A 24,691-nucleotide genomic window follows, 5' to 3' on the forward strand; every position below is an offset into this window, starting at 1 on the left:
TCCCCGAGAGGGTGCTCCTTCCCTTCAGAGCCAGCCCGAGTTCAGCCAGCGGCCCCGGCGGGAGGAGTGGGAGTGGGCCGGGGCCGGGGCCGGGGAGGAGCGGCCATCCCCGCGCGACCCACACACCCGGGCTCCGCCGCCCGCAGCGCGGCACAGCGAGGGGGAGGGCGCTTGTGGGGAGGACAGGGTCGGAGGAGCGCCCTTCCGCAGGCTCCTTTCATTCTTCCACTCGGGGGTCTCCAGGAATGAAAACTGGCCCCAGCCAGGCCAGAGCGCGCGAATGAAAGGCGGCACTGGGACCAAGAGAGAAGCCTCGTCCCGCCTGGGCTGCGGAAACTGGCGGCGCCGGGGGTGTCCCGCCGCGCGGGCGTCCGAAAGCGGGGCAAAGGGGACAGCCTTGCCCCTCGAGCGGCTGCTCCCGCAGCTCGCGCACCCCTGCGGGTACCTCGTCACTCCCGCATGCGGCCCCGTCCCGACTCTTGGATTGGACTCTCCAGTCCCTTCTTGCGTCTTCCCCTCTTTCATCTGGGCCTTGGTATGCCCCAGGGGACAGATGTCTTGGGATCTTTAACATTTGGGATGCTGCAAATGCCGAAGTTAAATGAAATACCTCCGGGGAGGGCAGGCCGCGGGGAGGCTCGCGGGGAGGGAAGATGGCCTGGACAAACAGGTCCTGAAGCTGCGAGGCTGGAGCGGAGGGCGCAGGGGCAGGCGGGCGGCGCCAGAGCTCCATGGGACAGGTAAGCGGGAAAACTTCGGGGCACCCAGCGCGGGTGAACTGGAGCGGGGGATCGGGCCCCTGAACCCATGGTCTTCAGCCTTAGCGGAGGGAGGGTGCCTACAGGGAATGGGGTTATGTATCAAGGGGGCAGGAATTCTGAGTTCCTACCAAAAATGCACACTCCCAGCCCCTCAACCTTTCTCCGTCGACCTTCTTCGTGCCTGTGGATCTTCCTGGCCAGGTTCCGGGAAGCCAGAAAGCAGCCAAACAAAAGGAGCAAAGTCTCGGGCCAGCCTGGATGTGGAGGGCGCGGTGGGGGAGGGGAGCAGGGTGGACAGGACAAAGGGGCTTTTTAGAGAAAGCCTAGAGGTCTCATTTCAGGGCGCATTCCAGGCTGGCTTGGAGTTCCCCACTCCACCTTTGCTTAGTGGAGGCGAACACCTTTCCTAGTGAGCAGGGAGCAGATGCAAGTAAGAAAACAGTGAAGGAACCATCTCCCACCCCTCCTGCCTGGAGGGTCCCGGGCTATTTCACTTCTTCCTTTTTTCACTGTTGGCTCTAGCGCTGGCCATTGATTCCTTAATTCATGAAGTAAGATTTTTAGCAGTGCCTGAGACTGCTTTGCTGGGGGCTGTTGGGGATGTGAAGATGGTAGGATCAGGCCCTTGCTTTAAAGAACTTCCAATCTGGTGTTATCAGAAGACGCTAGAAGAAGGAACTTTTTTTAAAAAAATGGAGAGTGGGTGGCTACAGCGCTGGGGAAGAGCTTTCTGATTCGGGACTTTTCCTTAGGAAATGAAAACACTAAAGAGGTCCAGTTTCCCTTCCCTGGGGAAGGGCTCTTGTCTGCAAAGATCAGATTCCAACTACTATAATGTTTTGCAAGGAAATACCACTTCCTCACCAACTGGTGGTCTGGATGGTGCTCTAGGGTTTGGGGCTGGGGCATCAGTCCCCTGACTCCCCAGCCTGGCTGGAGTGGGGAGCTGTTTCAGATTCCCAGCTGGCCTCTGGAGTGCCCACCTCCCCCATTAGTATTTTGAATTGAATGACATGGCTATCAGAGAGCTCCAAGGATGGCTCCCTGGGATTCTTGGCAGGAGGTTTGGTTTGCCAGCTCCCTTCCAAACCTCAGATTCTGCAGGGTTGGGAAATATTGAGTGTGAATTTGGGGGAGCAAGGCGTTTTTGAGAATTCCAAAGGATCAATGCAAACAGATTGAGCATCTGTACTAACCTCCCCTGAAGTCAGAGATGGTGGATTACCTGAGGGCAGGGATTCTTAACTGGGTTCATTGGCATTAGGCATCTGTAGATAGAATTCAGAGGGTTTGTAAACTAGGTGAGGAAAAAAAAGATAATTGTTTTTCACCAATCTTTAACAGATTTTAACATCACCTTTAGTTGTGAAGACAACAAATCACGGTAGCATTGGCAGTACCTGTGACTTTGCCATTAATAGATTTCACAGTTTCATATCACATTGCAGTCACAGCTGTCTTGAAATATTGTTTACACTCAGCCCTTGTATGAAATTACCCACTGCTAGACCCTGCTTAATGTTAATAAAGAAGCATATATATTGCTATGTTTTTTTATTTTTAGAACTTTATGTCATACAATTGACTTTTTTAGTGATCTTCTTAATTTTATTCTATGCATTAAGAAATGTGAACTGTGAGCCAATTCTAGAAACTTCCACCAACCCCCACCTGGAGCTGGGGGTGGGCAACGTGGAGGAAGGGCCGCTTATGCCCAGAGTTAACCCCTCTCTGTTTGACTTTGTAAGAAAGTGCCAAGCCTCTATGGGGAGGGACTGTGTGTCATGGAGGACTGGGGAAGGGCAGGACTGCAGGCTCTTTGGGAGACCCAGAGAACAAGCTCCCCATGGGGTAGGGGGAGGAGGAACTGTCCCCTGTTAGGGCCCCTCAGCCTCAGCCTGGGCAGAAAATGAGGTGGTCAGCCCGCAGCACTCTGGGGCTAGCATTGTTTGGAAAAAGGGTGTGTACAGGAATGTGAAGGTGTGCTGGGTGTGTGTACCGGAGCTGTGGGGGATGCTGGCGGACTCCAGTCCCATGAGTTCTGCTCCACAGGAGATGCCTGGTGAAAGCAAACTTCCTCTGTCTTCTCTGCACTCGGGGGTGGGGAGTGGGGAATGGGGGACAGGGCTCTTTAGGGTCTGGGGGAGGGGAGGCAATCCAGACAAATACTGAGGCACTGGAATCTGGGTGAGGGGAATGGTGGGAAGATCAGAGAGTGGGGGGAAAGGGAGGTGGTAAGATGAAGACTTGAGGGGTGCAGCCTGCTAGGGACAGGCAACAGTCAGCCTTAGTTCTGCTTCCCTCTGTGAAATAGGCTAGATTCCAGTTTCCCATTTGCTTGGGGGTCGGGAGGTCTCTCCTCAAGGGAGACCTTGAGGCTTATTTTTCTGTAGGAAATAAGTTCCATTTTGGTCTCTGGTTCCTTGCATTTGGGGAGTGGGCTTAGGGTCTAGGGTCACAGTGGACCTCCTGTGGAGTAGGGAACAGGACTTGGGCTCAGGTCAGTGCCTGTCAGTGCCCCATGAACATGCGTTGCTGGGGGATGGATGTAATAATAAACAGAGAAGTGATGGCCTTGATACCCCTGGGGGAAAATGTCTGGGATAAAAAGAACAGCCTGATCTCCCTCTCTAGGATTCTAGAACTTCTACATATTGGAATTCCAGCTGCCTCGCCTGAGGTTTTAAAATCCTCACCCGGTAGAGATAAAACCCAGGCCTTGGTCTCCATTTCGGTATATGGGGAAGAGCAATGACCCATCCCTGTCAGTTTGTAAATGTCCTACTTGTTTTCTCAGTGGACAGTGAACATCTCACCCTGCTTCTGGGGGGCTTAACAGGCCTCGATTTCTGGAAAGAGAAACTGAGGTCAAAGGAAGGCAGAGAGAGCCAGGGTCAGGACAGGAGAGCACGCAGGTACCTCACAGCTCAGAACGTTGTACTAGGGTCTCTTGAGGCCATGAAGACACGACCCTTGTTGTTGCCTTCTTCGGGGATTCCTCCATGGGAGCCCCTTTTTCCCTGCTACCCTCCTGCCCCCCGGAAGTGCAGAGGCCCAGGAGCTGCCTGCCGGCACCAGTTGCACGGGATTAGTTCAGGGAAGGACTTGCTCACCTGCTCCTCCCCTCTGACTCAAGTCATAACAAGTAACCTGGTTCCCCTGGCCCGGCAGCCTGGGAGGGACGGCAAGGCAGGCAGGTGAGCCGAGACGGATGGCCAGCAGCCCCGTCTGCTGGAGAGAGAGCACAGGCCTGTGGCTTGGGAGACCCTGAGGTGACATGCAAGGGCCCTGCGCCCCCTGACTGAAAGCAGGGGCTGTTTCTCAAACTCCTGGACAAAAGCCCAGAAGCAGGTGAGGGCGGGGTAAGTGGAATGGGTCTTTGGGACTGACAGCAGGCTGGCCTGGGAGTGCAGGAGCCCAAGCAGTGGCCATCAGCCCTCCAACCCCCACCCCCGCCAGCCTATGTCTGGGGTGTAGGGATGACAGAGGGGTGTTGGTGGGCTTGGACAGGAGCCTGTTCCTGTGGTTGCCCAGGCCTTAGTTTCCACCAGAGGGAGGGCAAGCAGAGGTGAGCTGGGACAGGCCGGCCCAAGACCTGGCTTTGGGGGACATACTTGGGATAGAGAAGGATCCCCCATGGCCCAGCCTGAGGGAAGGTGCTCTGGAGTTTCCCTCCCTCTCTCCCTCTGGGCCCCTTCTGGCCTCTGCCTTTTTCTGGGGACATTGTTCAGCCGGATGGCTGCTTTTTAGGGCCCAGTACTGGGGCTTGAAGAGGCCCAGGAGAGATCCCTGTGTTGGGGAGGGGGTGGGATGTTACCTGAACTGCCTTTACCTAAAAGCAATGCCTTAGACACTTAAGACTCATAGCCTCCTGGGTGGGGGTGGTGGCCTCGCTATCACCTGCAGACTCTGGGGCAGGTTCCCTACAGCTGTGGAGGGCGGCCTCGGCAGAGGCAGATGTGGGGGTCTGCTACATGGCTGTGCGGTTTCCTTCTTGGCCTGACATTGACCAAGAGGTCGAGATTCAGACCGGGGACCTGGAAAGGCCTTAGACGCTGTGCAGTCTTTATTGTGCACAGGAGGAAAGGAAGCCCAGGGAGGCCTGGTGACTTTCCCAAGGTAGCGCAGACCCAGCAGAACCAAGCCTTGATTCCACAACCGGGCTATGGGCTTCTGACACTATTCCCTTTGCTCTACTTGGGGCGGCAAGTCATCCCAGAGAGCACCCAGCATCAGCCTGGGGCCACCGGCAAGATCAGTGCCTCCCCTTTGACGCTGGCAGTGAGAGGCTGGGCCCAGCTGAGAGAAGGGGCAGCTGGCGGAGACAGGAGGCGTGCTAAGGTACGCCTCTGTCCCTGTAAGTCCCCACTCCTCTGCAACAGTCTCAGAGCCCCTGAGAAGCAGGGCCTGAGTTGGCCCAACTTTCCAAGGCAACTACTTAGTGGTTAATAATTAATTAGCAAGCGTGACTAATTAATGGCTTCCCCTCCCACATTACTTCCTCCTTTGTCCAAAACAGACACACTCAGTGTGCTAGCTGAGACCACCTTGCTTCCTAGCTCTGGCTGCATCCTGCCCTTGGCTTCTGGGGAAGGTGGGAGGATGGCTAGGGCGAGTGGGAAGGGGTGGGGGTGAGCTGCCTGCTCCTCTGTCCTGTTCTTATCTCTACGAGGGAGAGAGTTTGGGACAGATGGACAGTGCAGAGCTAATAGTCATCCTAAGTACCCTGCTGGGTGGGGTCCCAGAATATATGGCCAGTCTTTCAGAACTTTGGCCTGTTTGCAAAGGCCTCCCATAAACTTAAAAAAAATAATTCTCTCATGCATTCTCTAGACTTCCTTGAATAATTGAAATTCCAAAGTGCAAGGTACATGCTGCTTTTAGGGCTTTGTGTTTGATTGTTGCTGCCTGTGGCTGCTGTGTTGTTTATGTAGGTCTATAAAAGTTCTTGATCGTCCTGCTCTTATCATTTTGATGGGTGGAGACGTATCACAGGGACCTGGTTGACAGCAGTCCCCTCTCCCTGTTGGCCTCGCTTTGTTACCAGCTTTCCGGCTGAGTTTTCTGTCCTGTTGGCTGCCTGCGGAGGGGTGGAGCTCACCTCCCCCACCCTGCGGCCCCGCGCTCTGAGGAGGCAGGATAGGCTCCAGACAGAAACTCGGAAGGACTTTTGGACTCTTGCTCAATGGGCTGACTCAGTGAGGAGGTGGCTGGGCTCTCTTTCCAGACCGGACCGCCTGCACGGGCTCCGCCTACCCCTCCCACCCCTGCTGCAGCCAGCAGCTGCCAGGCCCTGGCCAGCTGGGACCCCAACCAGGGGTGTGGGTTGGTGAGGAGGGAGAGGGGGCGGGCACAGGTGTTATCTGGGTGACTGCTCCCTAGCTGAGCCGACACAATGGGATGGCACCTGTACCACCCAAGTGTTCTCCACCCCGAAGCAGGCAGAGGAGCAGGTGATCTTTCTGTCCTTATGCAGCTTCTGCTCTAGCCACTGCTCGCCCCCGACGTGTCAAGTCTTGACAACCCTGACAGACACAGCCCTGGGTTGTGGGGTGTAGGGGATCCAGGCTGATTCCCTTTCAAGGGTCTCCTAGGAGCAATTGATGGCTTGAAAGTTGTTTGAGGGCTTTGGGACAGCTCTGTGGCATACAGTGGCCGCACATGTCTGCAGATGTGAAATTCAGAGTCCAGGGCGCCAATTCAGAGAGCAGGCGTCCTGGGCTTTGGAGGCCCCAGACCAGGGCCTTGGCCATGTGCCTGCCCACTTCTTGAAGTGCCCTCAGCCACTGGGGCAGTAGGACATGCCTCACACCTCCTGGGTTCCTGGGTTGAGGATAGCTGTGTCCCATAAAGACGTCTTCCCCTTCCTCCTTTCTTATTTTTTGGAGACAGGGTCTCTGTTGTCCAGGCTGGAGTGCAATGGCGCGAACACGGCTCACTGCAGCCTTGACTTCTCCAGGCTCAGGCAATCCTCCTGCCTCAGTCTCCTGAGTAGCTGGGACTACAGGTGCACACCACCATGCCCAGCTAATTTTCATTTTTGGAGAGATGGGGTCTAAGTTGTCCAGGCTGGTCTTGAACTCCTGGCCTCAAGCAATCCTTCTGCTTTGGTCTCCAGAAATGCTGGGATTACAGGTGTGAGCCACCATGCGGGGACCCCTTCCTCCTTTCTTTGTCATCCCATCCCATTTCTTTGTCCCCTTCCTTTTTATCCTGTCTCTGCTCTTTTCCTTCTTGCCTTTCTCCCCAGTCGAGTGGCTCTTGTGGCTACCACAGTTGTCAACCTCCTTAGGCCTAAAGGACTTTGGCCCAGAGGGGAGCTAGGCTGGGCCCCTGAGTGTCCACTGAGAACAGGGTTTGCTGGTGAGGCCCACAGCCCCTTCTCTCGGGCAGCACCCCCAGTGCCAGAATCTCCCACCCTAGATGGTTCCTGAAGCACAGCCCTCCCACTCCCCTGCTCTTAAGCATCTATTAAGCTTTTTGTAACCAAGATGGTTCATATCTAGCTTTTTTGTTATTGTTCTCTTTTCTCTTTAAAGCTGGGGAAACTCCAGGCTACCTACACATCCTGGCCCAGGCTGGTCACGGTATCCCCCCTCCCTGCTCTGTGCCTTCTCCTTCCAGAAATCCACCATGGAGAGTAAGGATGAGGTCAGTGACACCGACAGCGGCATCATCCTGCAGTCTGGTGAGTGTTCAGGGAAATCCCCCTGCCCTGGTCCCCGGCCCTGACTCCTGAGTCCTGAGTCCCCAGGCGCTAGGGCTGGCCCAGCTGAGACTCCCAAGGGCTGAGAGGAAGGGGGGGGAGAGGCCTCTGCCGGGAGGAGGGGGAGGTTCTGGAAGGGCTGGAGCCTCAGGGACATGTGGAGTTTTCCTCCCTGGAGAAAACTGGCTTGGAGTTTTGGTTCTATCTGGAAGAGGGATCTGCAGTGTTCAGCTTTAGCCCCAGTTGAGAAGCTGAAAAATCTCAGCCAGGCACAGTGGCTCATGCCTGTAATCCCAGCACTTTGGGAGGCCAAAGTGGGTGGATCACAAGGTCAGGAGATCGAGACCATCCTGGCTACCACATAGTCCCAGCTACTTGGGAGGCTGAGGCAGGAGAATCGCTTGAACCCGGGAGGCGGAGGTTGCAGTGAGCCGAGATCACAGCATTGCACTCCAGCCTGGGCGACAGGGCAAGACTCCATCTCAAAAAAATATATATCATCTGGCCAATGTGAAGGTCTTGCCTCTCTGTTTGGCCAGACCTGTGGGCCTAGTCTGGCCTAGTTTTGACAGAGGACAAGAAATAAGAGACTTTTGTGTGTGTGCAAGAGAGAGGGGTAGTGGGGAGAGGGAGAGAGAGAAAGAGAGGAAGAAGAAGGAAAAGAGGAAGGAGAAGGGAGGAGGAGTGGGGGGAGGACTGCATGGGCAGAACTCCCTCCCTTGCACTGTCCCCACTGTAGGTCACCTGGTAGGACGACCCTCCCTTCTGAGCTGTAACATTTGTGCAGCCAAGAGTCGTGGTGTTTTGCGGCTGTGACACAGGCCACAGCAGGCAGCCTGCAATTTGTGGGCAGGCATGAGATGTGTGTGCGTGTGCATGTGTGCTCCCCTAGGGGTGGTCAACAAGTAACGGAGGAGGCTTCCGCCTTCAGCCTCCCTGAGCATGTGTCCCCCACCCCTGCAGGCCCTGACAGCCCAGTCTCCCCAATGAAGGAGCTGGCCCACGCAGTGCACAAGCAGCAGAGGGCCCTGGAGGCGAGGCTGGAGGCCTGCCTGGAGGAGCTGAGGAGACTCTGCCTGCGGGAGGCGGTGAGGCCCCAGCCAGCACACACAAGCATGGCGTTCATCTGAGGGGCTGTGGAGCCATGTTTGGGGATGCGGGAGCTGGGGAGAGGGAGCCCCATTCTTGAGGGAATTCTAGACATCAGGCTGGGGGCTGGGGTCCAGAGTCCCCATGAACCAGTGTTTGACCTTGCGCTGGATGGAGAAGAGTCAGACCCAGGCGGGGGCTCAGGCACAGAGAACAAAGCTCATCAGGGGCTGCAGAGGGACTGCGTAGACATAAGTGCATTTGAGTGCTGTAACCTGGGTCGGTGTAGCTCTGGAGGAAGTGATCAGAAGGAGGTCTGAAGGGAAAGGGGAGGGGTGCAGAGTGGGTCTGAAGACGGGAGAGACAGCGTGGAGGATGGGATGTGGGGAGGAGGGTGGAAGGTGGTCCCAACAGGGCCTCTGTGGAAGGCAGGTACTTGCATTGCAGGGGCCAGTGGCCAAGGCTGGGCAGTGGGCCTGGCTTGACTCTGCTTCCTCCCTAGGAGCTGACGGGCACCTTGCCAGCAGAGTATCCCCTCAAACCAGGGGAAAAGGCCCCCAAGGTTCGCCGCAGGATCGGAGCAGCTTACAAACTGGACGACTGGGCCTTGCACAGAGAGGTGAGGAACCTCAGGAAGCTGCCAGTACCCCTCGACCCCCAAAGCTGATCACTGAGACGCCACACCTCAGCCCAGTACCCTGGCAGGTTCCCTTCCACCCCTTCACACCCAATGAGGGTGCTTGGCTGCATGTTGGCAAGGGGCACCATGAATATGTAGCCCAAATGGCCGTGGAGAAGGGGCACCACCATGGAACTGCAAGCTGGGAGCTCAAGGGAGGACACTGGGTTTGGCCCCAGTGGGCAGAAGATCAGTTAAGAGCGCCAGCCACTAACCCAGCGGGCAATAGCCTGCTCAGACAGGTTACTCTGGCCCCTACGGCTGTCCTCCTTTCTCAGGAGGAGGTGGGGGCAGTCAGGCCCTGGGTGCCCTTTCCCCATGGCATCAATGGCAGCAGTTTCCCACGGACCAGCCTGCCCCACCCTTTGGGGTCAGGAGGGAAAGTGTCCCACTTGGGTTCCCACCCTGCCCGGTTCAGCAGGCAGATTGGTGGGTGGGTGCCCCTGCCAGCTTTTCAGGCTGACAAGTTTGCTTTTCAGCTCCTCCCACCCCTCCACCCTCTGCTCCACGTCCGTCCATTGGTGCTGCTGTCTGCCTCTCTTCTGTCTTCAGGGCTTAGGACTGGGACCTAGAGCACTGTGTCAGGGCCGCTCTCTACCCTCTGGGCCCCCAATCTCCCTGCCTCTCTCTAGCCTCACTCCTGCCCCCCTCTCAGGACCCCCTAAGCAGCCTGGAGCGCCAGCTGGCCCTGCAGCTGCAGATCACAGAGGCAGCCCGTCGGCTGTGCCTGGAGGAGAATCTCAGCAGGCAGGCTCGGCGGCAGCGGAAGCACTCCATGCTGCAGGAGGAGAAGAAGTTGCAGGAGCTCCAGCGCTGCCTGGTCGAGCGGAGGCGCAACAGTGAACCACCTCCGGCTGCTGCCCTCCCCCTGGGCCGAGGTGAGCCAGCAGCCCCGAGGGCCCTTGGGCCATGCTCCTTAAACGAGCTTTTGAGGGATGGTGGGCGCACAGCCCCGTGCCACTGCCTTTGCGTTCGGCTCCAGCTGGGTAAAGCTGATTCTTGGGTTCAGCTCCACCCCATTCTGATTCTCTGCAATTCCAGCAAGCCTTCCGTATCCTGTGAGGTCCTCTCCTTGGTCTACTTGGAAAACACCCTACTGTCTCCTTCCGTACCCTCCTCAAAATGCACTCCCTTCAAGAAACTTCCTACACAGAGATACTTCTCAGCTGACCCTGAGCTGAATCCAAGTTGCATTCAACTGGGTAGCCCAGGCCGGTCCCACTGCCCTCCAGGCCCACAGGGTGATGGCTTCTCTGGGTCAGGGTACTGTGAGGCTCACGTGAGCCCAAGGCTCTGAGTTGATGTGTAGTCCCCTGGCCTGAGTTAGGCAGCAAAGAGATTGACCATTGCTTTGTGTTACTGATCGCTGAATTGTTTCAGGGGTCCACAGCTACTTAGAAGATGTTCAGGTTGAAATCCAGCAGCACTGGTGCCATGCCCCACAGCCCCTTAAGTATCTACAGCCACCCTGGTCAAGGGTGGGATCCTTCCATGTCTGTTCTCTGCCCTCCTTGTGTCTGTAGTTCAATCCCTGAGCTCCTTGGCCCAGAGACTGGTGGCTGTGGGGGCACCTAGTGAGTTGTTGTTGCCCAGGGCCTGCCACATCACATCAGTGTGTCCAGCCCAGGTTAGCTTCCAACAGGGGGTTCTGAGCCCTTAAGTGTGACTGTTTTCCTTTGTCCTGACCCAGGACCAGCCTATCAGGTCAGGACTTGCAGCTCTCCATTCCAAGCCCCACCGCAGTGGGCCCATGACTCAGCTCTGCCCCCCAGTCTCTCACATGGGGCCCAGACCTCCCTGGCTGCCTCAGAGGGAACCAGGAGGGAATGAGGCAGTGGCCCTGCAATAGAATTGGATTCAGAGGTCTCGGCCTTCACTCACATTCTCAGGCTCCCATCCCTGCATATCGTGTTGGCTTTTTGCCAAGAGTACTCCTCAGCCTGGGAGCAGTCATGGGGAAGCTGGAAGGCCCTTGCTAGTCCCTGTGCCGCGGCCCATGCCTCAGGCAGGGGGTTATCTCAGCACAGGTCTCAGAAGTCCCTGCTCCGATCCATGGCCTCTAATTTAGGGTAGAAAGTGCGTGACCAGACACCACCCAGGTCACCTCCCGCAGCCAAGAGTAGGTGATAAAGAGGAGGTGCCTCCATGTGACAGTTAACCCAGTAAAGTCAGAAGACAGTGGGGCTGACCCAGGGAAAATGGCCAGACCTCCGTCTGGTTCCAGTGGTTCTGGCTTGGCCGCAGAACAACACTCCCAGTCTCTGAGGCTCTAATGAAAGACAAATTCTACATCCTTACTCCACTCTCAGCAGGGATCCCAGCAGCCTTGAAAGGTAGCTGCTGATTTGGGCATGGAAGCCCCTAAGGGCCAGCTTGCTCTGTGCTTGCAGGCAGAGGTCAGAGTGGTGAAACATGCCAGTTGGTTGCAGGGCCTCCTGCTCCCCGCTCCAACCTCACACTGCTCAGCAGCCTCCCCTACCCACCGGTGCTGCCATTGCTGGGAGCTTCTGCCCATGATGGGTGGCAAGGGTGTGTCACCGTGATGCTGCCATTGTGACCCATAATGCTTCTTGTTGGGAGTCAGGAGCAGGCCAGGACTGGCCTGGGGCTCTGTGGAAGGCAGGAGGATGAGATTCTGAAAACTTGGAGCATTCAGTCCAGGTGAAGACAGAGCTTTGGAGAGGAGACAGCTGGTGTAGCTGCTGACTTTCCCGCATCAGGAATCAAGACCCCCTCGCCAACTTCAGGCCCTGGGATCTAAAGTCCTGTCATGAGAGCACAGAATGGATCAGCTCTAGACAAGTAATTTCTGTTTTGTGGCTCCTCTGCCCATCCGCCCTTCTAGAAAGGAGGAAGTAAAGCAGAATTATTAGTAGCTGAGGTGTTTTGAATTAAAAAGGGAAGGCCGGGCACGGTGGCTCATGCCTGCAATCCCAACACTTTTGGAGGCCGAGGTGGGCGGATCATGAGGTTAGGAGTTCAAGACCAGCCTGGCCAACATAGTAAAACCCCATCTCTACTAAAAATACAAAAATTAGCCGGGCATGGTGGCGCATGTCTGTAGTCCCAGCTACTCAGGAGGCTGAGCCAGGAGAATCGCTTGAACTTGGGAGGTAGAGATTGCAGTCAGCCGAGATCGTGCCACTGCACTCCAGCCTGGCGACAGAGTGAGACTTCGTCTCAAAAAAAAAACAAGGAGGCCAGGTACAATGGCTCACACCTGTAATCCCAGCACTTTGGGAGGCCGAGGTGGGTGGATCACTTGAGGTCGGGAGTTCGAGACCAGTCTGGCCAACATGGAGAAACCCCATCTCTACTAATAATACAAAATTAGCCAGGCATGGTGGCGCATGCCTGTAATCCCAGCTACTCGGGAGGCTGAGGCCGGAGAATCACTTGAACCCAGGAGGCGGAGGTTGCGGTGAGCTGAGATTGCACCATTGCACTCCAGCCTGGGCGACAAGAGCGAAACTCTGTCTCAAAAAAAACGGGGGGGGGGTGTGAAAAAAGCAAACAAACCAAAAACCCAAACAAAAAACCACCCTGCCCCTTTGGGCTCCATATAAGGGTAATTCAGGTTGGGAAAGTAACTGTGCTAAGTGAGAGTCATCAGCCATACTCTGCAGTGGCAGGGAGCAGTCAGGTGTTGAGCTCATTTACTAGGGTGAAGCCCATGAGGGCCACCTGGCACCCACCTGTGCAGTGTAATAAGCGCTCTGGATGCATTTGTTGATCAACAACACCAGCCATTAGCAATACCCTCATAGCATTTCTTTTTTTTTTTCTTTTTTTTTTTGAGACGGAGTCTCGCTCTGTCACCCAGGCTGGAGTGCGGTGGAGCCATCTCAGCTCACTGCAAGCTCTACCTCCTGGGTTCAAGAGATTCTCTTGCCTCAGCCTCCTGAGAAGCTGGGACTGCAGATGTGCGCCACCACCACGCCCAGCTAATTTTTGTATTTTTAGTAGAGATGGGATTTCGCCAAATTGTCCAAGCTAGTCTCGACCTCCTGACCTCAAGGGATTCTCCCGCCTCGGCCTCCCAAGTGGTGGGATTATAGGTGTGAGCCACTGCACCTGGCTTCTCATAGCATTTCTGAGATGATGGAAGTGTTCCGTATCTGTGCTGTCCGATACAGTAGCCATTCGCTGCATGTGGCTATGGAGCATTTGAACTCTGCCTAGTGTGACTGAGGAACTGACTTTATTTAGTTTTAATGAAAATAGCCACATGCGGCTAGTGGCAACTGTGTTGGACAGCACAGCCTTGGAGGAGGCTCAGCATTTGTGAGTATGATCTCCACTGCTACCCCTCCGCCTGGGGTGTCCTGTGATGCTGCTGCGGGGCAGAGGTTGGGACAGTGGGTGAGATAGTGAGCAGCTCTCAGAAACCTGAATCTTTTTTTAAAATCGTTTGAGAGATAGGGTCTTGTTCTGTTGTTCAGGCTGGAGTGCAGTGGTGTGATCATACTTCACTGCAGCCTTGAACTCCTGGGCTCAAGTGATCCTCCTTCTTCAGCCTCTAGGAGCTGGGACTACAGTCATGTGCCACCACACCCAGCAAATTAAAACAAAACAAAACAAAAACTATTTTAGAGATGGGATCTTGCTTTATTGCCCAGGCTGGTCTCAAACTCCTGGTCTTAAGCAATCCTCCTGCCTCAGCCTCTGGAGTAGCTGGGATTACAAGTGTGCCTGGCCCAATAAAAACCTTTATTCCTAAGGTTTTTATAAAAGATCAAAGGCAAGAGACCAGAATTCAGTAGGAGGGTGTCTCTTTAATTGAACGCTAAAGCAAAGGCTACTTGTGAGCCAAGCAAAGCATAGGCTGGCTGTCTACTCAGGAGTCAGGCCCAGCTTCTGGCACCGTGTGTCCTGCAAATCTAACACCTGCTCTGGATAAAGATTTTTTTCATTAAATTGTGGAGCAGGCTGGTCATGGTGGCTCAAGCCTGTAATCTCAGCACTTCGGGAGGCCAAGCAGGAGGATCTCTTGAGCCCAAGAGTGTGAGACCTGCCTGGACCATATAGGGAGACCCTGTCTCTACAGATATTTAAAATTTAAAAATTGGATAGGCATGATTGTGGACACGTGTAGTCCCAGCTACTCAGGAGTCTGAGGTGGGAGACTGATTGAGCTCAGGAGGTCAAGGTTGCAATGAACTGTGATTGGGCCACTGCATTCCAGCCTAGGAAACATCGTAACACCCCATCTTTAAAGAAAAAAAAAAGTTGTGGAGCAAAGGTTAACAAACTTTTCCACAAAGAACCAGATAGCACATATTTTAGGCTTTGTGGGCTGTTTGGTCTTTATCACAATTGTTCAACTCTGCTACTTCAGTGCTAAAACAGCCAGACATTACATAAACAAATTCATAGCAGCGTTCCAACAAACCTTTATTTATAAAAGCAGCCATTGAACTGGATTTGGCCCCTGGGCCATAGTTTGCTAACCCCTGTTGTAAGGGATTTCAAGATGGTTGGAACTTTTTACTTTTCTTTAAACTTCCTGTGTAATGCTCATGCATTTGAGATGCAAGCTCATAGGGGAGAGCCCATAAAGGGTTGTGGTTAAGAGCAGACTCCAGTCAGACTGTCTGGGTGTGAATTCTGACTCAACCAGCTTTGTTGAATGTACAACCTAAACCACGTTACTCAACTCCTCTGAGACGTGGTTTCCTCAACTGTCACTTGCAGATGATAACATCTACCTTACGTGGTTGTTATGAGAATTACCTGAATTAATATATATAAAGTGCTGTATTTAGAAATGTATTGGCACAGTAGAAACATTAGCAATTATTACTTTTTCCTCATCTTCATTCTCAAACACAGTTGCAAAAGTTTCGTTAGTTCCATCCAGGTCACTTTAGGCTTATTCTTAAGATCTGAAGACTTGACCGGGTGTGGTAGCTCACGCCTGTAATCCCAGCACTTTGGGAGGTTGAGGCGGGTGGATCACCTGAGGTCAGGAGTTCAAGACCAGCCTGGCCAACCTGGTAAAACCCTGTCTCTACTAAAAATACAAAAATTAGCTAGCCATAGTGGTGGGTGCCTATAATCCCAGCTACTCGGGAGGCTGAGGCAGGAGAATCGCCTGATCCTGGGAGGCAGAGGTTGCAGTGAGTCAAGATCACGCCACTGCACTCCAGCCTAGGTGACAGAATAAGACTCCATCTCAAAAAAAAAAAAACAAAAAAAAAAATCTGAAGGCTTAAGTTTGTTCAAGGGCAATAGCAAAAATGAGTTCCCTCTGATTTCCTAGGTAACAAGTGCTGCTATACCATGCAGAAAAGTCACACTACATTACCTTCAGGTGACTTGCCAGATCACCAACTGAAGAACCTTCCATGGGGCCAGCTGGCCAGACTTTATCTTAAATTCAAATTCCTATCTTGCGTTGCTCTTGTTAGTAATGCAGCAGGTCTCACATTGGGATCTTTGAATTGTATTTGTGATGTGAGATGATTATACACAAATTAGAGTGAAATTCCCTTTTTAAAATTTGAGACAGGGTCTCACTCTGTTTCCCAGGCTGGAGTGTGGTGGTGTGATCACGGCTCACTGCAGCTTCAACCTCCCAGCCTCAAGTGATCTTCCCATCTCACCTTCCCCAGTAGCTGGGACTACAGGCACTCACCATCATGCCTAGCTAATTCTCATATTTCTTGTAGAGACCAGATTTCACCATCTTGCCCAGGCGGGTCTTGAACTCCTGGGCTTAAGCCATCCACTGCCTTGGCCGCCTAAAATGCTGGGATTACAGGCATGAACCACCACGCCTGGCCATGAAATTCTTTTTATCCCAAGGGCTTCTAAAATGACTCTGTCTTTCCTTTCCACTGCCAAGAAGCCCTGCCAGAGGACACCTTTTTTCTTTTTTTTGACAGGTGGGGAAACTGAGGTCTAGAGCATTGAAATCGTTTATTCAAAGTTGCAGAGCTAATATCAGAGTCAGGATTAAAATCACATTTCTTGTCTCCTAGCCTCTGCCTTCTATTTTTTTCTACTTCTGTGTAATAAGTTTACAGCCAGGCCAGGTGCAGCGGCTCATGCCTATAATCCCAGCACTTTGGGAGGCCAAGGCAGGATGATCCCTTGAGCCTAGGAGTTCAAGACCAGCCTGGGCAAGACAGCAATACCTCTTCTCTACAAAAAATAAAATAATTTAGCTGGATGTGCTGGCATACCCCTGTGTTCTCAGCTACTTGTGAGGCTGAGGTAGGAGGATCTCTTGAGCCTGGGAGGTCAAGGCTGCAGTGAGCCATGATCACACTACTGTACTCCAGACTGGTCAACAGGGTAAGACCCTGTCTCAGAAAAAAAAAAAAAATTCACTCCCAATGTGTATTTAGCATACAGTGGGTATTTCCTCATAACGGATGCTGTCCTGGGGGAGTGATCAGGCCTGAGCTGCTCAGCACTGCTGGTTACTCATATCTGTTTGTTCATTTCTTCACTTCCTTCTCTTCTCTCCCCTTTGTCTTTCCCAGAGCTCAGTGCCTCTGATGACAGCTCCCTGTCAGATGGGCTCCTCCTGGAGGAAGGTGAGAAGGATGTTTGGGGGCCTATTGTCAAGGCTGGACTCCTATTGCAAGACCATGGGGTTTGGGTAGTTTTCTGAAGTGGGAGTGAAGGCTAGGGTGCCAGGCTTAGGATTTCCGCTTGGACCTCATGTCGATTTCCATGTGCCCTTGCACATGCTCAGTTGAAGATGGGGAATGTGCTGATCTCCCATTCTGGAAGCTCATTATTTTTACAGGGAAAGGAAAGGTGAACTCCAAGAGAACTGATCAACCCCAGATGTCCCTCCTTCACCCTGGGATTTGATTTCAAGATGCACCAGTCAGAGCCAAAGAGCAATCTGCCCACAATCATTGCCAGTTTTGAAAGGAAGGGAGCACTGGGGGAGGAAACACAAGTCTATAGATTAAGAACCCTGTGTACAAACCATGAGGATGCCAGGGTCAAGGTGGATCGAGAAGCTGTTACAGTCCTGCCCAGGGGAGTGCCCAAGCCAATAAGGAAATAGGCCATATGGGCATGGCAGGAACAAGAAAAATAGGTAAACAAAAGATAACTACAGACATGGTACCAGGAACAAAGGTTAGAAAGTGGAGCACTGTAAGCCCAAGAGAGACAACCCAGGAGTCTTCTTGAAGCAGGAAGACATAAAATAGTGCTGTGTGGGAAGGAGTAAGTCCCAAAGAAGAAAACATGTTTGAGCATCTAGGGCTGGAGCCATGGCCTGGAACAGCCGCACAAGCCAGCATGGGAGGGAGAGGGAGGCATGGGCTATGGTTTGTGGAGGTTCTTGTTGGGCCGGTTCCCCCAGCCTCTGGCCTTACCAGGTTACTTTTACTCCTGCAGAGGAATCCCAAGTGCCAAAACCTCCTCCAGAGTCCCCAGCCCCACCTTCTCGGCCTCTCCCACCCCAAACCCTTGAGGGTCTGCAGCCAACAGAACCTGAGCCTGGGGGCCCGGAACGGGCTCCAGTCCAGAACAGCCCCTGGAAGGAGACCAGCCTGGACCACCCCTATGAGAAGCCCAGGAAATCTTCTGAGCCCTGGAGCGAATCCAGGTCAGGATCGGGGAGGGAAGGGAGAAGGGGAGGGCTGGGAGTTGGTGGGAGCTGTGCTGGGGACGGCCATAGGCTGGGTGGATGGAAGAGTGGAAAGGTGGAGGAGAGAGCTCCTGCAGCAGTGGGATGGAAGCATGAGCCTTGGTAGTTCCCCAAGGGTGCTGGCAGTTTGCCCCACTAACTTTGGGAGCCCCTTCCACTGCATCCCCATTCTTCTGCACCTCTTGAGCTCCTGAATGGAGGCATTCCTGCCACTGACCTGTCTCTAATCCTTTTGCAGCAGCCCAGCCACCACGCCACAGGATGGGCCCAGTGCCTCTAGCCTGTGGCTTCTGGAGCCTGCCTCCTACCACATGGTTCCCATCCGTGGTGTTCCTGTGCAGTGGCAGGGCCGCACCAGTGCCCCAGCCACCCCCGAGATGCAGGGGAGGAGGGGCCAGTCACAGTCTCTGAGGTAAGAGACAGCTTCCCCAGAGAGATGGGGGACCCACTCAGAGCTTATCGTTGGAGGGTGGGAGCTCCCAGGACACAGGTGGGACAACCCTGGGTGACACATGGCTAGTGCCTTGGCTTCTCTTAGGATCTCTTCTTGGGGCATCTCTTGACAGAGACTACACTGCCACCCGCAAAGCCAAAGGCCATCCATGAAGCAAGTTGTTTTCTTCCAAAGACTCTAGTTTTGTCTTTTTGCATAACTTGATTCAAATTTTCTACCCTTGCCATGTTTCCTCGTGCTAGTAATTATTGGTCACTGACAATAGGCAATTCACTTTTTCAGTTGACGCACAGTTGATTCTCATTATTTGTGGTAGTTATGTTCTATAAAGAAAAATTGACGCAAATCCTGAATTAGCAAATACTGTATTTCCCCTGGGGAAATATAGGGTTAGGTTCCTGTGAGCCTTTGGTCACATTTTGCATCAACTGATTAATATATAACCTTGTGTTATGTGAGTTTCTGCTTAAGGACACCTTACTTAATATGGGTTGTTGATCCATTAACTCATGGCCAATGGCACTCTAACTCATACCCGGATGAACCTTACCTAGCACACATAGTTTCTCCATAAGGCACACCATAGCCTTTTCCCAGTATGCCTTAGGGAGGAACAGTAGATAGCACTTCAGCACTGTATCTGGGGCCATTTTAAACAGCAGAATCACCAATCAAAGCAAAAACACACACACTACATAAATATGCCACAAAAAGGACACTTTTTGTAAGTGTGTGCTTACAGCATGAGAACACATGTGTGCTTACAGCATGAGAACTGAAACATGAGGGCAGAACATGGCCTCGTTTAACCTCAACTGAAACTTAAAGAGACTCAAATTTGTCACTCTTCTGCAGTGTCCAAGAATGACCATGAAAGCACTGTGTATATTGCTTTGGGGATTAAAAATAAAGTTTAGCAACTAGGAAAATTACAAATACTGAATCTGCAAATAATGAGAATTGATTGTATGTTACTTTCTAAGTCATCTGCTACTTGGTAATAGTTTAAGTGGTTAAGTGTTGACAGGCAGTATTGGCCATACCATGGGGGGACTGGGGCACCATGAAAGCATTGCTGAATTCTCCGTCAGCTTAAATTTGCTGGTCAGGCAGCACTGAACTGGGGGCAGCTTGGGACAACTGCTCTCAAGTAAAGCAATGGATTTTATTTAGTTTTTAATTTTTTTTTTTTGAGGTGGAGTCTTGCTCCTTCATCCAGGCTGGAGTACAGTGGCGCAATCTTGGCTCACTGCAACCTCCGCCTCTTGGGTTCAAGTAATTCTCCTGCCTCAACTTCCTGAGTAGCTAGGATTACAGGCATCCGCCACCACACAGCAATAGATTTTATATTTTACGTGCTACCAGGGCCATTTTACAAACCATGCCTTTGTGCAAATTAGGAAAAACGGGGACAGAGCCCCATACCTGGGTGCATTAGCAGAGTGAAGCGAAGGCTGGATTTCAGCCCCTGCCGGTCCTGGGCTGCATGTAACTGCTCTGGGTACCACATGACAGCTTTTACGCGTTCAAGTCAGGTACCTGGCAGTGCCTACCGAATAGATGCTGTGGATGATCTGCCACTGGACACAGTGTACCTCAGCTGAAAGTACTTAATGTAGTACTTTTAAAAGAGTACTTAATGTGCTACTTGATGTAGCACACTTTACATGAATCACAAGCTTGTGAATGCAGCAGGTACACATCTGCACACAGTGAGGGAATTCGTTGCACCCACACAGCCCAGCAGAGGGTTTGGTGGTTTGCTTTGGGAGGTTTGACCTAAGACCCTTGCAGGAGGGCCATGCTTGGGTCTTGAGGTAGAGCAGGACTCACCTGGTTTAACCCCACCTCCTATCCCAACCCCAGCGTAGAGTTTCTGACCCCCACACTCAGAATGCCTCTCTTTCCCTCTTCAGGGTGGATTCCTTCCGGGCGGGTCCTGAGGGCCGAGGTCGCAGCGCCTTTCCCCGCCGCCGCCCCACTCACTACACGGTGACAGTGCCAGAGTCCTGCTTTCCCGCGACCAAGCCCCCGCTGCCCCACGCCTCCTGCCACTCCTGCTCAGAAGACAGTGGCTCTGACATCTCCAGCATCTCCCACCCCACCTCACCGGGCAGCAGCAGCCCCGACATCTCCTTTCTGCAGCCTCTCTCCCCTCCCAAGACCCATCGTCACCGCGGGGCCTGGGGCCCAGCCGGCAGCAGAGAGCTGGTCGCCCACCACCCCAAGCTACTGCTGCCACCTGGCTATTTCCCGGCGGGGCGGTACGTGGTGGTGGCTGAGAGCCCCCTGCCGCCTGGCGAGTGGGAGCTGTGCCGCCCAGCCCCGGGCCCCGCCTACGAGGAGGAGGGCACTCCCCTGCGCTACCAGCGGCTGGTGCCCTCCCGCAGCCGCATTGTGCGGACGCCCTCCCTGAAGGACAGCCCGGCAGGCCGGGGGCTCAGTAAGGCCGCCGTGTCCGAGGAGCTCAAGTGGTGGCACGAGCGTGCACGCCTCCGGAGCACCCGCCCCCACTCACTGGACCGCCAAGGAGCTTTCCGGGTCAGGAGCCTGCCCCTCGGAAGAGAGGGCTTCGGGCGAGCCCTGGGACCCCGGGCACAGGTACGGCTGCTCTGGAGGGACCCCGGGGCCAGGCAGGAGGGCTGTCTTGCCGGGGAAGGGCTATAATTCTAGCATGTCCAAGGGTAGAGAGGCATCAAAGCAGCAACCTAGTGGCCGGGTAATCAAACCCCAGCTAGGAAGAACAGGCCAAAAGAACATTTCCTCTTGGCTTTGGAAGGCACTCTTGGCTTCCCTGGGGCACCTCCTAATTTTGCCTGCCATGTCTAGCTCAGAAGCGTATACACTGGTGGAGATGATCCCCCGAAGACAGCTGAGACTTTTTCCCTCCCTAAATGATGATCCACAAAGCAGATAAGCCTCTTCATAATCAAAGGTCCAGTCCAAATCAGCCCCTCAAACTTCCATTTGAAGGTATAGGACAAAGGGAGAGTAGGAAGTGTGTTGCAGAAGCCAGAACCTGTGATTTTCTGGGCATCAGCATCCTCCCTGACACTCCTCCTCCCCACCAAGCCGAGAAGAAGGGTGGCATCAGAGTTAAGAGCACCGACCCTCAAGCTAGACAACCAGGTTCAAATCCCAGTTCTGCCACTTACGAGCTGTATGACTGGGCAAATGACTTAACCCCTTTGGACCTAGTGTCTCCTCCCCTGTGAAATGGTAGTAGTAGAGTACCTGTCTCATAGGGCTGCCAAGAGGCTGAATGATTACAGCAATGCATGGTAAGCACTAGATATGTGATATTATCATCTGGGGCCGCAGAGGCCAGGGAGCAGGCTGGAGGGTAGTATATAGGATAGAGCACCCTGATACTGGGTAGGGTGGCGGCCTTGGTTTTCTTGGCCCCTATTTCTTCATTCTCGAAGTGGGGAGCCACACACAGGAATCCTTTCTTTATTCTTTCTCCCTGGTACGGAGGGCTCTGCAGGGGATGTGCTCCAGAAGTTACCAACAAGCTGCTTCTTTGAGACCCCAGGTTCCCAGCAGGCCCAGCTGCATGTTCCTCCCCCACCCACGGTTCTTTGGACTGCAGCTGGCATCCTGGGCCTGGCAGCACCCTGGCCCCAGTCCCAGGCCGCGCCCTCCAGCTGACGTGCTTTTCCCTTCCTGCGCGCTTGGGCCTGTCCTTGGCTGGATAGACCCAACCCATCCCAACCTGCCAGACAGGGAGGGTGATGAGAAGTGAGCCCAGGAAAAGTGGGGGAGGAGGAGGTCAGGGCGCCTGTCACACCCCAAAGGACTGGAGGAAAATGTGTAAAGGGGGTCCCTGAAGGACAGAGAGGCTCCTGGGAGGAAAGGGCTGAGTGCCAGGGCCTGCTGCTGCTGCTGCTTCTGCTGGTCAGTGTCCCTAAGGGATAAGGATGGTGTAACTGCGCCTGCAGTCCCCGCTTTTCGGTCTGGTTCATTTACCCACCTCTCCTTTCTTCCTGACCCTGGCAGGTGCCCACAGTGTGTGTGCTGCGGAGATCGCCTGACGGGGCCCCTGTGCAAGTCTTTGTACCTGAGAAAGGAGAGATCATCAGCCAGGTGTAACTCTTCGCCCCATGCTGGAAAAGACTGTTTCATAGAGGTGCTGGGGTCTCGACCCCCCACCCCTGAGTGCCTCTTTCAGCTCCCCCATCCCCATCGCAGGCCGATGACCTGGAGCTGAGACCTTTAATGTTTTTTTTTTACACGACTTTTTTCAGAAGCCCTGACCTAAGGATTTATATATGTGGATTGTCCTCAAGACCCCTGTGATATGATTATGCTTTATCCCCCAGAGTTTAGCCTACTGGATTTAAGGCCTTGCCTGTCTGACTGACAGCCTCTATCTCCTTATGCAGGACAAGTGGCAGGGGATGAGTGAAGCAGAGTGGGCCACCTTGGGAGTTCTCCAATGCTCTGTGCTCTGGTTCTAAGAACTTCCCTGGGGAACTGCCCCTGGCCCTCCTGTCCCACTATTGCTGGAGGATGGACATGGTACATACATGGTACATGAGAGTCATGCACATGGTTCTCCCCCATTTCCCAGGTCTCTGAGTACCCCAGCCTGGGATGGGGGAGAATCCTTTCCCCTTTTCTAATGTGCTCTGTGATGCACACACCAAGTGGTAGGTCAAAGGTCAGTATATCCTGGTGGTGTATTGTCTTGCTAGACTTTCCTATTTTCCTGACCCCATAAATCCTCTTTAGGGACCCAGTCACTATACCCTGTCTATGCCCTGTGGGCTCCTAGACCTCTGAGCTTTGAGTCAGTGGCATCATGGTTTATAGCCTCAGGGAGTCCGGCGGGGAACTGGTCCATGCTGGTGCTTAGTGGTCACCTTTTGACAACCACCTCTGGGCATCTCAAGGGCTTGCAGCCCCATTGCTCCTTCTAACATTTTGTTTGTTTTTGAGATGAAGTCTCACTCTGTCACCCAGACTGAAATGCAGTGGCAAGATTTTGGCTCACTACAACCCCCATCTCCTGGGTTCAAGTGAGTCTCCTGCCTCAGCCTTCTGAGTAGCTGGGATTACAGGCAAGCGCCACCATGCCTGGCTAATTTTTGTATTTTTAGTAGAGATGGGGTTTCATCATGTTGGTCAGGCTGGTCTCAAACTCCTGATCTCAAGTGATCTGCCCGCCTTGGCCTCTCAAAGTGCTGAGATTACGGGCATGAGCCATCGCACCCGGCCCTTCTAACATTTTTTCATCGTAGTCCCAAAAACCAATACTTTACAAGTGGTTTTGGAAAGGCACCACTTTTGTGGCATGTTCTGGTTGGGGGAGGGAGTCACAGTTCTTACTGCCCCCACCAGCTATGCTTCTGCTCTGAGAAGGTGCTTATTTATACCAACACGGACATACTTACTCCCAAGGACTGATGAGATGCTGAATTTTCTTTGAGGGCATTCATTATTTGTCCCAGCTTCAGTGGCTGGGTGGAAGCTGCATGTGCTAAGACCACCCAGCCATCCCTGGGTTCTCATCCTAGGGCCTTGTTTGCTTCCAGGTCAGGGGACCTGCTTCAATGAGAAAGCAACTGAGTTGAGGCTAGGAGAGGTAGGGAGAGCTAAGTTCTGGCTTTACCTGTGCAGAACTCTGCTCCTATGTTACCTGGACTGGAACAGACTGTGAGTATAGCGGAAGGTTCAACCTCTGGTGTCTGACCTAAAAGAGGCACAGTTCTTCCTACTGGAAAGAAAACGGTGTAGCTGATTGCACAAGGGGGCCAAGGGAAGACCCAGAATGGCCCATCAAAGGAACCTGTGGGAGGACGCAGGAGGCTGAAGGGATGCACCTGGCATTTCTCTCACTGTGCTCTTACTGCATCAGCAACCCCCACCTTTTGGGCCTACTCTGCCCCTCATGTGTGAATACCCTGCTTGGATGCTGTGCTTTTCTGGTTTGTCTCTAAGCCCCCTTCCCCAGGGCATGTTGGTTTCCCTGGTCTCTCAGTGTCCTAACTGGAGCCCAGAGCGCCTTAGTCTGAACCAGGAGATGGCTGAGCACTGGCCTTCCACACCTAAGCGTCCTTTACATTAACTTATTGGTCCTGTATAACACCTGGTGCCATTGCCAAGTGGCTGTGTCCTCAGCTACAGAGCTGGAATTGTGTGGGGTTTAGTACTAAATACTTCAATAAAGTCTGTTTTTTGTGATTGGCTGAGCTGGGGCTGAGGTATTATTATTATTATTATTATTATTATTATTATTATTATTTTGGGGTGTGTGTGTGTGTGTGTGCCAGGTTTCCTGAGCAGAGGCTGAACCCGGCCCCTTGGGCTGCCTGCCAAGGTGACTGAGTTGCCTGGCCCCTCCAGCTGGGCTGGCCAGGTCCCTGGGGAGCTGGTGTGA

The 24,691-nt window shown here is 53.4% G+C and overlaps 1 protein-coding gene across 11 annotated transcripts; it reads left to right on the forward strand.

Annotated features, from left to right (window-relative positions):
* Positions 1 to 32: 32 nt before the first annotated feature.
* On the forward strand, positions 33 to 24,503 carry INAVA (innate immunity activator). 11 transcript variants are annotated; one of them, XR_013417435.1, is made up of 11 exons: positions 36 to 740; positions 7,301 to 7,449; positions 8,431 to 8,555; positions 9,059 to 9,175; positions 9,891 to 10,113; positions 16,726 to 16,779; positions 17,603 to 17,813; positions 18,094 to 18,267; positions 20,226 to 20,910; positions 22,309 to 22,851; positions 22,915 to 24,503. XR_013417435.1 is itself a non-coding variant. In XM_015120548.3 (10 exons), exons 1-10 carry the CDS (start codon positions 460 to 462, stop codon positions 22,399 to 22,401), a joined length of 2,112 nt encoding a protein of 703 aa, XP_014976034.3. In that variant the 5' UTR covers positions 33 to 459; the 3' UTR covers positions 22,402 to 24,503. The 11 variants fall into 11 exon arrangements, 7 of the variants coding, with proteins under 7 accessions (XP_014976034.3, XP_077858681.1, XP_014976039.3 ...); XR_013417447.1 differs by lacking the exon at positions 36 to 740 and adding an exon at positions 3,890 to 4,112; XR_013417453.1 differs by lacking the exon at positions 36 to 740 and adding an exon at positions 3,928 to 4,123.
* The last annotated feature ends 188 nt before the right edge of the window (positions 24,504 to 24,691 follow it).

This window comes from Macaca mulatta, chromosome 1 (assembly GCF_049350105.2).
Source record: "Macaca mulatta isolate MMU2019108-1 chromosome 1, T2T-MMU8v2.0, whole genome shotgun sequence".
NCBI classification, from domain to species: Eukaryota; Metazoa; Chordata; class Mammalia; order Primates; family Cercopithecidae; genus Macaca; species Macaca mulatta.